At 30.2% G+C, this 15,146-nt stretch overlaps 1 protein-coding gene across 2 annotated transcripts in view; it reads right to left on the reverse strand.

Annotated features, from left to right (window-relative positions):
• Positions 1-3,148: 3,148 nt before the first annotated feature.
• Positions 3,149-15,146, reverse strand: part of KPNA5 (karyopherin subunit alpha 5) — a 45,931-nt gene continuing 33,933 nt past the window's right edge. For both annotated transcript variants that reach the window (XM_011364768.2, XM_011364767.2), the window contains 5 exons: positions 14,499-14,577; positions 13,413-13,538; positions 12,644-12,771; positions 9,913-10,091; positions 3,149-6,660 (listed from right to left, as the gene is read on the reverse strand). In XM_011364768.2, coding sequence (XP_011363070.1) covers positions 6,473-6,660; positions 9,913-10,091; positions 12,644-12,771; positions 13,413-13,538; positions 14,499-14,577 — 700 coding nt within the window. In that variant the 3' untranslated portion in view covers positions 3,149-6,472. The remainder of the gene's footprint in view (positions 6,661-9,912; positions 10,092-12,643; positions 12,772-13,412; positions 13,539-14,498; positions 14,578-15,146) is intronic.

A 15,146-nucleotide genomic window follows, 5' to 3' on the forward strand; every position in this document is an offset into this window, starting at 1 on the left:
CAGGAACCAATCGATATACCCTTAATCTTGCTGTTACTGAGAATTCAGGGCTTTAAAAAAAGACATTTTTGAAGTTCATCTTGCCATTGAACCAGAAACTACAAGTGAGCATTTGGTACTATGGGCTAATCAGATAGAGATAGCCTTAGTTATGACAGCGGAATCTGGGTTTGGAAGGCAGAAATTCATGTTAGGATGCCAAAGGATCACTCGTTGATGGTGGGGTGGGTACTGACACTGTCCATAAATGTACAGTCAGGAAGTAATATGACTGTGTCTGGCAATGCCATTGTGAGAAGTAAAGGCATATCTGTCATCAACATGTTAAAAAATGTTTGTTCAACGTCTGCTCAGAATGGCTATTATCAAGCAGTCAACAAATAACAAGTATTGGTGATGGAGAAAAGGGAAACCCTTGTGCACTGGTGGCAGGATTGTAAATTGGTACAGCCACTATGGAAAATAGTATGGAGAGTCCTCAAAAAATTAAAAACAGAAATCCTATATGACCCAGCAATTCCACTTCTGGGTATTTATCTAAAGAAAACAAAAACTAATTTGAAGAGATACATACACCATTATGTTCATTGTAGCATTATCTACAATAGCCAAGATATGGAAACAAGGTAGGTGTCCATCTACAAAGATGTGATACACACGCACACAGAATATTACTCAGCAACAAAAAAGAATGAAATCTTGTCATTGTGCCAACATGGATGGACTTAGAGAGTCTTATGCTAAGTGAAATAAGTCAAAGACAAATACCATATAATTTCACTATATGTAGAATTTAAAAAACCAAAACCAAACAAACAAAAACAGACTCATAGAGACAAAAACAAACTGATGGTTGCTAGAGGGGAGGGGATGGGGGAATTGGTGCAAAAGGTAAAGGGAAAAAAATTTTTTTTTATTTTACCCCCTTTTAAAGGGATCAGTATAATTTCTAATTCCTTACAAAACCCTCATGGAATAGGCCAGCAAGCCAGGATTATCAGTTTTATGGTACAATTTAACTACCTATTTCATGAGAAAAAAAGTGATTCAAACAAATGTACAAACCTTCCTCAAGTTTCACATAAGAAAAATGTAATAGGCTCAGAGAAATTTTCCTTACTGTATACTCTTTAGTATCTCATACTGAAGTGTTATTCTTTGAAAAATGTTAACTCTAGGATGCAAGTAGGAATATATGTCTATTTAAATACAGTAAGCTATGGCAAGGAATGACTAAATAAGTTAGCTAGAAATACAACAGTATTTTTTTTTTTTTAATCTTACACTGATGTATTTTTTCTGTTTGGGGTAAACCTAAAAGATGTGAATGACCTTTATAAATAAAATTGTAAAATTTTGTTGAAATACAGTAAGGAGAACCTAAAAAAAATGGTGAGCTCTAACTTGTTCATGGATTGAAAGAGTATCACTAAGATGTTAATTCCTCCCAAATTGTCCTATAAATGTAATTTCATCCAAAATCCCTATGGGGCTTTTTATGGAATTTAACAAGTGAATTCTACATTTACATGGAAATGCAAAGAGCTAAGATAATTCTGAAGAAAAAGATAGACTTGCTCTAGTGGAGACATCATGATGTAACCATAAAATGGAATAACATACAGCAAAGAATATGAATGAACCACTAATATATTTATCAACATGAATGAATCTCAAAAAAATGTTAACATCAAACTAAAAAAAAAATCACCCTTCAAAATCAAGCAAATGAAGCTATGTATTTTAGGAATACTTACAGATGAGATGGAGGAAAAGCACAAAAATTAATAATAAAATCCAGAGTAATGGTTACGAGGGTCTGATGATAATTTATTAAGCTGAGTGGTAAATAAATAGGTGTTCATTTTACTATTCAATGTCTTCTTATACATTATTTTTTTTTGTGTATATTTTATAATAAAACAACTTAAAAGAATGGAAAGCTCAAAAAATAGTCATGCCAAAGCCCTAAAGTATATTAAATATTGCCATGCTATTTTAGATAAAGGTTTTTAAAAACATATCAACTAAACTGAAAAGGAACAGGAAGGATCTCTCAAAAGTAAGTCTACAAGTTTAAAACATTCAATTTTTGAATAACAGTCATTCTTGGGTATTACACATTAAATTTCCTAAACTGTCTACTGTTTCCAAATTAAAATGTTTGTACATTAACTACTGAGAACAAATTCTTTACTTGGTGGGGTTGCCCCCAATCTGCATTTTAGTTCTGGTACTGTACAGCATTGCTAGCCAGTGCAATTATTTGAAATTTTTATCTCATAACAAAAATTGAAATGTTAAAGTGATATTAGTAATGATACAACATATACATATCCTAAAATGTGAAATATTGAAACAAACATAAAAATCATTAGATGTGCTAAAAGAGGGGGGATTCATGTGCTCATTGAATTTAGTCAACTGTTCAAATATGAAAGAAAATTAAAGAACATATATAAAATTAAGCAAATGGAATATTAAGGGTATACTTAGGGATTTCTGAGAAGTTGAACTCCACTGCATACTAAAGTCTACTGTTTGACCTATACGTTGTATTTTCATGTTTTCAGTAATTCATTTGCCACTAAAATTGCTGACTGCCTTACTGGGAACAAGTACCTAAAAATAACTGATCCAGTTACTTTCACCACTCTTTGATTAGCATTCTGAAGGAATGAAGGCAGCCAGGCAAAACCATGGTAGCCAAAGAAAACAAAAACGTTAGAGGCTAAGGAGACCTAGGCTTGGCTACTATGTGACCTTACGTTCAAGAGTACATTACGGAAGTTAAATCAGACGTTCCCTCTTATTTCTGTTTATTAGGTTTAAAACTCTACTCTTTAAATAAATGCACTGTATTGGATTAAAATAACAAAAAAAGGAAAAAAATAATCTCAAATATGTAAATATGCAATAATTGCCAAGGCTTGAGATACAGATAAATTAGACATGTTCTCTATTATAGCAGAACGTATAGATTCTAAAATAAAAGCACCATACTCCTTCAATCAGATATGCTACAAACAAAAATCTTACTGGTTTTAGAAAGGGGATGGAATTTTAATCAATGAAGGTATCTGTTTTTGATCCACTAGGAATACACAGTAATAAGTGAGAACAAATGAAATAGACACATTTATATAAATGCAATTGTAAAATAGTATTTTATTATTTTAATATAGTGCTGTAACATTTCATAATATTGCATACTGCTCAAATGTTGGTTTATTTGGTTAGGCAACAATATCCTCCCCACATCCTATCCCCCAACCAGAATTTAAAGATGCATTATCCTTTTAGAGCCCTATCATATTGGCTCATAATATGTCACATTTCATAAAACAGTAATACTATGAACTAAAATGAGTAAAGGTTAACAATGATTACTTTGATTTCACAGTTTCACAAAGCAGCCAGAAGATTGCTGAATTCAGAACAGCAACAAAACTCTATAAAGACTTTGTATTATAGTTACTTTTTCCATAATGCTCCTTCTTAAGAAAAAATATGAAGGCAAAGGTAATGCTTCTTTTAGTCCTTTATCCAACAAATCAAGTTTAACTGCAAATAGGTTTTACAGTTACCAAATGATATGTTATTTCTGTGCCAGCAGATTTTATTACTTTTTTGGATTTTTTTGTTGTTGTTGTTTATTTGTTTTTTGCTTTCTTGTTCTGGTGCTACCAGTAAGTGAACATAATACCGCTAAAAATTAAGTTCTAGGAATCTCTTTCAAAAAGTAAAAAACAAAACAAAACAAAATAACAACAACAACAACAACAAAAAACAGACCAGTGAGTAAAGCACTTACAAATATAAAACAAGTAAGCACAATTGCATAGTTTAACTAGTAAAAATTCAAAATCAGGTCAAATAAAACAATGAATTTAATTAAATAAAAGTAAAAGACTCCTTCAAGTATTTTCTTGATTTCTGCATTAATGTTGCATGTGTTTCCCTTTACAACATATTTTAATTTTTTCTTTTGGCACAGCTTCTCTAGGATTTAAATATAATAGCTCTTAGGAAAGAAAGTTAAAAACTTTTTTTCCCCCACAAGTGTCAGTGAAGATTAATGAAAATATATTTTTGGAGCATTTAAATAGTACATCTGAAAGAAGTAGTCATTAGAAAAAAAGTTTAAGAACAAAGTATTTGCTAGTCTTGGTTCAATAAAGTCATCACCACAACAATAGCTGGTCCCAAATATTAGATTGTGTCCCTTGCATTCAGATCTAATCAAATTAATTATTTGCATAACAGATCCATGAAATTAAACATAATTTTATATTTGAATGTTAAAAATATGGTTATATGTGTACTTAGAGATGTTTGTTTTACTGGTGAAAATTTAAAAATTCTCCCCTTAAAGGTCATTCTATATGTGTGTGTGTGTGTGTGTGTGTGTGTGCACAAACATATATATTATTTTTCCTTCTATAAGAATTATTTTGTTTGAAAGACTTGGCTTAGAGATTTGATAATGTGACTACAGGGTTCTCAAAATAAAAGCAGGCACAGTTGGTTAGTTTATGAATTATGCTGCATTATTAAGTTCAACTGATTAGAAAGAGTGGAATTACCCTGTCACCTTATAGAACTGGTTATCTGTACCACAAAAATGTGTTTACTCATAAATTCATCTTCAATTTGGTAAGCTTTAATATAAATACCCTGTTCTTCTGAACATACATAATGCAAAAGAAAACTTTTTATACTAAACTTTATAACTTCCACTACAATAAAAAGGGCACAGATACAATCCTCTACTTAATAGAAAAGGGGTTTGGCAGATACAGTCAGCACTATGGACACCATTTAAACCTGTATGTGATAGCTGTAGGTTTTAAGTGTCTTGTCAAGAGTTTAGTTTCATGATATAATTTACAAAGTGTCATACTATTTAAAACTACTTATATATACATTTTATTCTTGTAGCATGCCTCTGATTTCCAGCAGAAACATTATAAATGCTATCATAAATGAAATCTTTCTTTACAGAATAGACTATGAATCATATCAAAAATGCTTTAGTTCCCATCTTAAAACAGTTGTAAACTAATTTTTAAATAAGTATTTTAGTTATATAATTAGAAATGTAAATAGCCTGCATATAACTATAAATGAAAAAACTGAGTTCAACAGTACCATATATACCTAGAAAACTCTACCAAATATAGTACTGTGAAAATAACACACAGACACACACACATATATGTATCTATCAATAAATATATATGTAAGTCTTCTATTGAAACTTTTTTTTAAAGTTTCAGTTTGAAGAGGTTTTGCTTTTAATACATAAAACACATGCATTCTATTGACCAATCTGATACAAATGTAATTTAATACACCAATTCATGACAAGGAGCAGTATGACCCTCTATTACCAAAAAAATTTCCTAATATAGATTTCAACTATATTAAAGAATCTTTAGCAATTTTCATTAATACCATCTTTTAGCATCCAAACATTAAGGGTATTGAATAAACTTTAGTACATAAAAAGGTGATTTTTTTCAGGATAATTTTGCCATTCAAGTACCTAACTTCATTATTAAACAGAAAATGAAACTTTTCAATCACTGCTCTGAAAAATCAGAGAAAGAATTACAGTATTATTTTTGTTATGCAGCACTACTTTAGATTCATGATGGCTTCTCTATCATGATGCTTTTTAATGAAGAGTGAAAAAATAATAAAACATTTTCAAAAATGGTAGTAGCACATTTGGTCAAAATACAAAATATACTAATAGCATTTATATGTTAAAAACAAATTGTAAATGTCGTATAATCATTTTAATGTGTTCAACATGAAGAACAGCTTCTCCACGATTGCCACATTTTAATTGATTATCAGTACAATATTTCTTCTGTGTTTTATAAATAAATTTTACAGGTTTTCTGTTGTATTTTTTTTTTTTTTTTGCAAAGTATAACCTACAGCACAGTGATCTATAATTTAAGGTACTAGATATTTTCACATTCTAATTTAGCTTATACACTATTTCATGCTTCCGAAGTTTTTCTGTTTTGTTTTTGCTTCAAGATAGAGGTAGATTTAGTAGAGACTGGGCCTGTCAGACTTACTGCCGAAATGCAATTATAAATATCTGTACTGCTAATATGCAGTTTTCAAGAATGCTAGAAAAAAATTCAGAACCATATGTAATACTTTACCAAAGTTTTCCTTTTCAAGCTTGTTATTAAATAATTTCATAATGGTTCACAAATAGATGAAAATAGATAAAACAATAAGACAAACACAGGCATACCAAAGTAAAAACAAAACTATACCAAAAGATTATATATGAATGGAAACCTTTGTTTCGTTTTGCTTTTTAAAAGTGCATCAAATTCTTTTTCTGTTCTACATAAAAACACATCAAACGTTCCTACTGCCATTGTAACAAAGAAAAGATATCTGAAATTACCCTTTTTAGCCATTAATTTCCGCCCCCATCAAGTTAAAGTTGAAACCCTTCCATGGGTGCTTCCTGCTGCTGAAATACAAACTGTTGTTGGTTTTCATCCACCTGAGGCACAATGCTGGGGTCATCGTCTTCTACACCAAAGTAATGTTCAATCAGATCAAAAGCCTTTTGGTAAATTTCTTGATTTTCATGGCTTTGCAGAAATTCAATTTTATCCAGACCTATTATACAAAGCATATATACAAACAAAATTGTTACTCAAGTTTCAATATATGTTTAAAACAAAATAATAAATCAATAGCATCTATCAGTCTACTGGCAATGGGATTGCTATTTTAATCTAATTTTTGCACATACTGATAACTGACAACTTATGCCTTATTCTTCAAGAGAGAGTATGAGCAGTGTGGTATGAGGAAGTAGCACAGGCCTATGAATAAGAAGGTCACAGACTCCACCCTGCAAGCTATGTGATTTTGCCCAAATAAATCTGGTTCCTCAGTACTTTAGTTTCTCAATTTTAAAATTACACTATTATATTATGTAACTTCCCAGGTCTTTCCAGAGTAATTGTGCTAAATTAAAAGTATAAAACGGGAAAACAACAAAACAAAAACAAAAAAGTAAAACATTAGCAACTAAACTATCAATATAAAAATTTGAGTACTATTTGAAAATCTAATATAGCTAATGTATAATTTATAAAAAGTACAATGTATAAATAAAACTGAAAAAGCCCATTTTGATAGGATAAGGAGAATCCACAGCGCTCTATTTTATTACTCACAAGAAAAAAAATCTCCACACAAGTCTGAGTGATGCTGAAATTATTTCTCATTTAACTATAGATAAACTTCTTCAATTATATTATTGCAGGATACAAAGAATAAACAAAGTAGTCACATCTATACACAATCATAGACTATCTCCAACTATAGTATAACTTGGGATCAAAATAATGACTTCAGTAAGGAAATATTTTAAATCAGTGATTAATATCTAGTATTTATATAATATCTTAATCAGTGACATTATATAATTTAAAATAAAGGCATAGTTTAAAAATTTAAATATCCTAGGCATAGTTTAAGAATCATAATAAAAGCTTGAATCAATCATATAACGGGACTTATGACAGAAAGTGAGTATTTAACAGAAATACATTATAAGGAATAAATACATTCCTTATCCTAAAATAAATTCCACCTGCGTTAAGTTAAATTTTTAAGAATCCAACCAAAAAAAATCTAGCCAAAAAAAAAAAAAAAATCATCAAATCTCTGTAGGGGCAACGACTTTGTAAACTTTGAAGAAATAGAAGATTAGATTGAGTTACTTATTAAATATAAATGAACGTGGTTTGCCTTATTAAAATAAAAAAGTCAGAGAATGGGAGAAAAGCCACATTAAATGACTAAAATGAAGTTAATTTGTTTTTACCAAAAAAGACAAATAGGTAAATGGAAAAAGTACAATAAGTATGCAATTCATATGAGAAAATACACTAACACATGGAAAATACACACCACCTTCTACATGAGCTAAAACAGAAGATACATAAAAATAACTTGGTGATACAATTTTTTATCTGCTAAGTCAGCAAAATCAACGAGTGGTTATAGATTCATACAATGCTAGTGACACAGTTAAGTCACATGCCCTTGAAAAACAAAATGAGAAAACATACCAAAAGCTTAAAAACAAGTCTGTGCCTAAAACTCAGCCATAGCATTCCTGAAAATTTACCCCAAAATATTTCAGTAGAAAAAAAATTATATTCAGAAAGATGCTTATTTTGGCATACATAAAGTTGTAAACAAATGGAAACAAATTAATGGTCAACTACAAGAATATGGCTAAAATTGCATTCAATATGCTAAAACAACATGATATTCACTTAACATTATGTTGGCTATTAAAAATTATAATTGTGTAGAAATATAAAATTTCTCCAAAACATTAAAAAGTAGAACACAAAATTATACACTGAAATTATGTCAATGTAAGGTGTGCATAAAGACAAAGTATAAAGAAAGGCAAGTAATGAAAAAAATTATTATGGTAATAGAATTAAGGGTAACTTAAAAACTATTTAAAAACTATTATATTGCTTTTACACAAAATATCTTTATGGAATTAAAGGGGGAGAATGACTATGGAAGATAATTAAGAACAGCCTAACTCTCAACAAAGTGGGTATAGAGGGAATGTACCTCAACATAATAAAGGTCATTATTTGATAAGCCTACGGCTAACATCATACTTAATGGTGGAAAACTGAAAGGTTTTCTTCTACAATCAGGAACAAGCCAAGGATGTTCACTCTCATTACTTTTATTAACATAGTAAAGGCATCTACAGAAAGATGTAAAACTGTCACTATTCACAGATGACTATATTATATGTAGAAAATTCTAAAGACTCTACCAAAACACTGTTAGAACTAATTAATTAGTTCAGTAAAGTTTTGGTATATGAAATCAATATACAAAAATTTGTTGTGTTTCTACACACTAACAAACTATTAGAAAGAGAAATTAAGAAAACAATCCTATTTATAATTGTATCCAAAAATTACCGAGGAATAAATTTAACCAAGGAAGTGCAAGACCTGTACACTGAAAGCTATAATGAAAGAATTGAAAAAAGACACAAATAAATGAAAAGATATTCTATGCTCATGAATCGGAAGAATCAGTATTTTTATAATGTCCATACTACTCAAAGCAATCTACAAATTCAATGCAATCCCTATCAAAATTCCAGTGGCATTTTTTTACATAAATAGAACAGATGATCCTAAAATTTGTATGGAACCACAAAAACTCCAACGGCCAGAGCAACCTTGAGAAAGAATAACAAAAGTGGAGGCATCATGCTCCCTGATTTCAAACTATAATACAAAGCTGTAATAATCAAAACAGTATGCTAGTGACATAGAAAGAAATCAATGAACCAGAAAAGAGAGCCCTAAAGTAAAAAAAGAATACTGTCATTTGTGACAACATGGATGGACCCTGTGTTATGCTAACTGAAATAAGTCAGATAGAGAAAGACAAATACCATGTAATCTCATTTATGTGGAATACAGAAAATAGATCGGTGGGTGCTCGAGGTAGCAGGTGGAGGGTGGGTGAATAGGTGAAAGGGGTCAAAAGATACAAACACTTCCAGTTATAAATAAATAAGTCATAAGTATGTAATGTACAGAATGAGACCATAGTTAATAATACTGTATATTTGAAAGTGCTAAGAGAGTAAATCTTAAAAGCTCTCATCACAAGAAAAAAACTTTATGTACTTATGTATGATGACAGATGTTAACTAGACTTATTGTGGTAATCATTTCTTAGTATATACAACATCAAATTATTAAGTTGTACACCTGAAATCAATTTAATGTTATATGTCAATTATATCTCAATTAAACAAAAGGACTGACTGTAATTATAAAATTTTAAGTGACTGCTTACCATATGCTTCTTCAATGAGAGCACAGTATGGATTAATGACTATCCCATTCTGCTTAGATTCTTGTTCTCCAAGACGTAAAATATTTTCAAGTCCATTTAAAGCCACTTGGACTATTTTAGAGTCCATAACTGTCAACAGGTCACAAAGTGGTTTAATGCAGCCTAAGGCTACCAAATACCTTCAGAGTAATAAAAAAAAAAAAAAAAAGGCAAGAAAAAAACATTGAAAAAGACTTAAATATTATTTATAGTAATGACATAAAAATATTCTTCAGTGAAATGTTATATAAACAATTAAGAAAATATTCCTATAGACTCAAACATTAAAAACAATTTACATAGGAACCTGAAAATTTTTTCACTCTCTTGTTCTCAGAATTTAACACAATTAATAATAAATGGTATTACAAATATTACAAAAATATACATGCAAGGAAATTGCTAAGTAGATTAGAGGTTTTTCTGTTTATTTTAAAGGTGGGCCTATGTACACATATAGGGGTCAGATGGGGAAGGTAGAAATGGAGAGGGAAAAGGGACATCCAAATCAAACTTCAAGAAGTTCCCCACAAAAACATTCTGAAACATCTGCTCTGTTTCAGAAGCATAAGAGGCTTCTAGGAGCAAAACAGGCCATGTTGTGAATAAGTTTAGTTATGTTCATAAAATTTCTGATTTTCATGATGTTTTGTTCTTTTCTAGTTCTTATTATCTCTTTTTCCATTCTCTATAATGTAAATAAGGTAACTGATTGTTTCACTTGGCAAAAGTTCATATTAAGCATAAAGGTAAAAAATATGCTTGAAGTCAGACTGCATGGCTTCAAATTCCAATTCCACTCCTTATTAGTTTTGTGACTGAGTAACGTCTCTGTGCCTCGGTATCCTCATCTTAAAATGGGGATAATAATAGAACCAAACTCAGAGGGTTGCTATGAAAATACAGTAGGCATTCAATAAAAGTTAGTTTCCATCCTCCTTTTTTTTCAATGTACATACCTTCACTAGAGCATTCGCTTGCCATTTACTATACTGTAATTCATCAAATATATTTACTGAGTGAATAAATATCTCAGAGAGTTATGAAATTAAAGGAGAAAAAGATGTGAAAGCACATTACTGGTGCTCAAGAATCGAAATGATTAAGCACAAGTGGCAATGTTAGACAGACACTCCACAAATATTAGTGGTATGCATGCCAAACCTCATCTGAGATCAAGACTTCTTCCCATATATGTGATTTAATGAAAAGGTGAAAATGGTTAAAAAAAAAATAATGCTCTCAATTTGGATACTTGCTTTGTACTAATAAATTTAAGGAATAATATATGGAATAGACGTAATAACAAAAAAAACTAAAAAACTATTTGGAGGTGAACAAATAAACTCTGGGATCCCAAAACATAAAAACGTTAGCATTAAAAAAAATACAAGCTAGACCAAAGGAAAGATCTTGTTTTATTACTGCTTGTATTCATGACACAAATGAAATGGAAATATTGATTAAAGCAAAGAGGTAGAATGGAAATAAAAAGCAGAGACAGATGTCAACATACAGAGATATGAATTTGAGAGAGCAAGATACAGTACAAATGAAGGCAATAATAGACAATGATCTCACAATAAGTAGATTTCAAAATCCTGTAATTTTTAAAATAGCCTAGTAGCCTGACTTCTTGTTTTATAAATTAAGAAACAAATAAAATACTCATTAGAAAACACTTCCTAAATGGTCATTTCAAGAAAGCAAAAAAATCCTGAGTTTCACGGAGGGATAATCAGAACAAGAAGATTCTGTAGGATGTCAGGCTTTTATTAAGTGCAACTTATATAACTTTGCTATGGGGGGAAAAAAGAGTAAAAGTACAAGATGAAAAGTGACTTTGAAATCAATATTGATAAAAATTACAATTATTACAAATATTACTGATAATAAGTTAATCTTAGTAGAGAACTTAATGTTTAGGCACCACACTAAACTAAGTACTTCAAATGTATGAAATGCATTTAAGTGTCAAGATAATAACTATAAGGTACCACCCATTATTGAATTCATTTAAAAAAAATTAAACTGTAGATTAGAGAGGTTACATGATTTTGTCAAGGTCACACAAGTTGTACTGAAGGAGCAGGATTTGAAAGAAAATCCTGTAACTACTGTTTGTGTTGTTAGTAAAAGAAACAAGCAAATAAATAATAAAATGCCTAAATTCAAAAAGCTATCATAAAAAAGAAGAAAAAAATAGTACAGAAAAACAAAAGGAAGGTATTATCCATAAGTAAGTCTAATAATGATTAGGACATTATTATATAAATGAATGTCTATTTCAATTTTACTTTAAATAAGTAGATATTTAACTTTATTAGCCATTTCTATATAATAAAGTTACAAGTATGTAATTTAATGGTCTAAAAAATACTTAATGCCCATGAGAGTATTTAATAAAAAGTATTTAATGCCCATGACTATTCTTTTTCAGAATTTTAATCTGATTTTTCATAGTCTGCCAAGGAGAATGATGTCAATTATACTTTAAACGAAAAAAATAAGCCACTGTAAATGAATAATATAACTGATATAACACTGTCATTTCACATTAGAAATGCTTGTTAAACTGACAAAATGTTTTAGTTTCATCAAAAAATAAAAAGTATATATTATTTCAAATTTTGTCTCATTTACATTTATTTTTTTTACATTTAAAAACAATTTTAAAAAATCTGTATCGCACCTTATTTGTTCTGGAGTGCCTCCTGATGTTGCATTAGTTATAGCCCAAGCTGCTTCTTTTCTGGTGCGAAACTCTGCTTTCTGAAGAATCTCAATCAAAACAGGAAAAATATTTGCATCTATAACAGACTAAAGAGGAAAAATGATATAGCATAATCAATGCAAATACAGTTTTAAAAATATTAGTAAGTAGAGGATCTTGAAATTCATTGGCTTTAAAATGTCAGGCTTTTTGGAAATACCTTTGGAAATATTTTATTTCTAATCTTTCAATAAACTTTCACATACCTTCCTTTTAAGACTGGAGAATATATTAGCAGAAATTAAATTTTAAGTGTGATAAAGCACAAGGCAGATGACTAATCAAATGGATAAGTAATTACTGACTCAAGGAGCTTGACAGAGCCCTAATAAATCATTATTCAAAAGTTTCAAGAAGAAGATCATTGCCTAACTTTTCTAAAATTAATGAAAATCACTCCCTTTTTAAAGACTAACCCTTATTTGTCAGGCACTGTGCTGACAATTATAGACAGACACACACACACACACACACACACACACACACACACAATTGCTATTCCTCATTAGAATACTTTAAGTAAATGTTATTATTTTAGAAAGGGAAAGGCTATGCTCTTTAAAATACTTTTCAAGAATCTTTAAGAATCTTTTTGAGTAAACCACTAAAAAACAACAGTGATAAAATACTGACTTTTTTTCTAAACTAACTTCTGAGATCTTCGTCTTTTCTCTGAAAAGTTATTTACCTGAATCTGAGCTCTATTTCCAGCAGTAATGTTGGAAACAGTCCAGCAGGCTTCTTTTCTGATTGACTCCTTTGGGCTACTCAATAAGTGTAAGAGACAGGGTAATGCAGAGCAATTCAAAATTACCTAAAAGTTAGAAATGAAAACAGAGAGTTTTACAGCAAAAAACAAACAAACAAAAATCCAACTACACAAAATATAACTAATGTGTTATTTAGAAATACAAAACTATTCTGAAAAACTAAATTAAGAAAAAAGAAATTCCTATCAAAGTAAAACTTAGGCACTTGCTGTCTTCCACTCTCCCACAGACAAAAGTTGTCAACTGATTTAACTATTTGAAGAGAGATTTGGTGACTGGTCAGGATCCAACCTCTAGTTTTGCCGAGTAAACTGATGAAAGGAAATAATGTGTAGAGTAAGTTTGTTTGTTTCATTAAAATTTTTACTATTCCACTTTTCTTTTGTGAAGAAGTATATTATACTTTGTTCCTTTACATTCTTTATTCTATGGCAAGATTATGTTCCTATTTTCAAAATACCCATAATGATTTATATTAAATTTACTTGCGGAAGAATGTATGAAGCACTGGACCAAACTTCTGCTAAAAACAGTGTATGTTTAGATGGGCATTTTCATTTAAAGAGCTATTTTAAATTAATAACTATCAATTACTAAGGATCAAATGTTTAATAACTAAGGTATCTAAATAGGACTTTTAAAGATTAAAAATAAAGAAAATATGGTGGCAAGCAAAGGGGAATCTAACGTGTTACAGAGCTTAGGCTGCTATCTTCAAAAGAGACTATCCCAAATCTGAAGATAATCTTGATATCACACCTTTTTTGATATTTCGCAAACGGAGTTACTTGCTAATCAGGAAAGTGTTTCCTTACTATTGTTCTTTCCATTCTCATAATCTAGGTCTTCAATCTACTATAAAAGGCCCTTCCATTTCCCACCCCACTTCTATTTATAATCGATCATTTTCTCTGTTTCACTGTTTCCATTCATTCCAGTCAAGTTTAATGCCTCTTCAACATACCACACATCTGTCTGCCTCTGAACTTATGGTCGGAACTCACCTGTGTTTGAATATCATCACCAGTCACAATATTACCAACTGCTCTTAATGCAGGTGATACAACTTTATAATCATTGTGCCTAAAATAATAAAAATATGAACTTACACACTATATAAGAATTTAAAATTTACAGAAAATTTACAAAAATAGTACAAAAAATTCCCCTATACTCTTTACCCGGAGAGCCGATTCGAGTTTCACTAATCATCACAGTAATATCTCTATAATAAAGAATCTAATCCAGGATAATGTGTTGCACCCAGTTGTCATGTCTCTCCAGACTCTCTTAATTCGAAACAGTTACTTAGTATTTCTTTGATTTTCATGATCTTGACATTTTTTATAGTCATAAGCCAATTATTTTTGTCCAGTGTTTCCTCATGGTTAAGACCCAAGTTATATACTTTTCGCTAGGATAATACAAATGCTATAGTATTTTCATTACATAGTATTGGATAGCATGTTATCTATTTTGTCTGGTCAACTTAATTAAGATGGTGTCTGCTATTTCTCCATTTTGATATTACTGTTTTTCCCTTTGTTATTAATATTTTATAAGGAAATGCTTTTAGACTATGTAACATCCCATCCCTTAACAGTCTAGCAGTCTCCAATCTTTTTGGCTCCAGGGACCAGTGCTCTCATGAG

The sequence above is a fragment of the Pteropus vampyrus genome, unplaced genomic scaffold (genome assembly GCF_000151845.1).
Source record: "Pteropus vampyrus isolate Shadow unplaced genomic scaffold, Pvam_2.0 Scaffold101, whole genome shotgun sequence".
Taxonomy (NCBI): domain Eukaryota; kingdom Metazoa; phylum Chordata; class Mammalia; order Chiroptera; family Pteropodidae; genus Pteropus; species Pteropus vampyrus.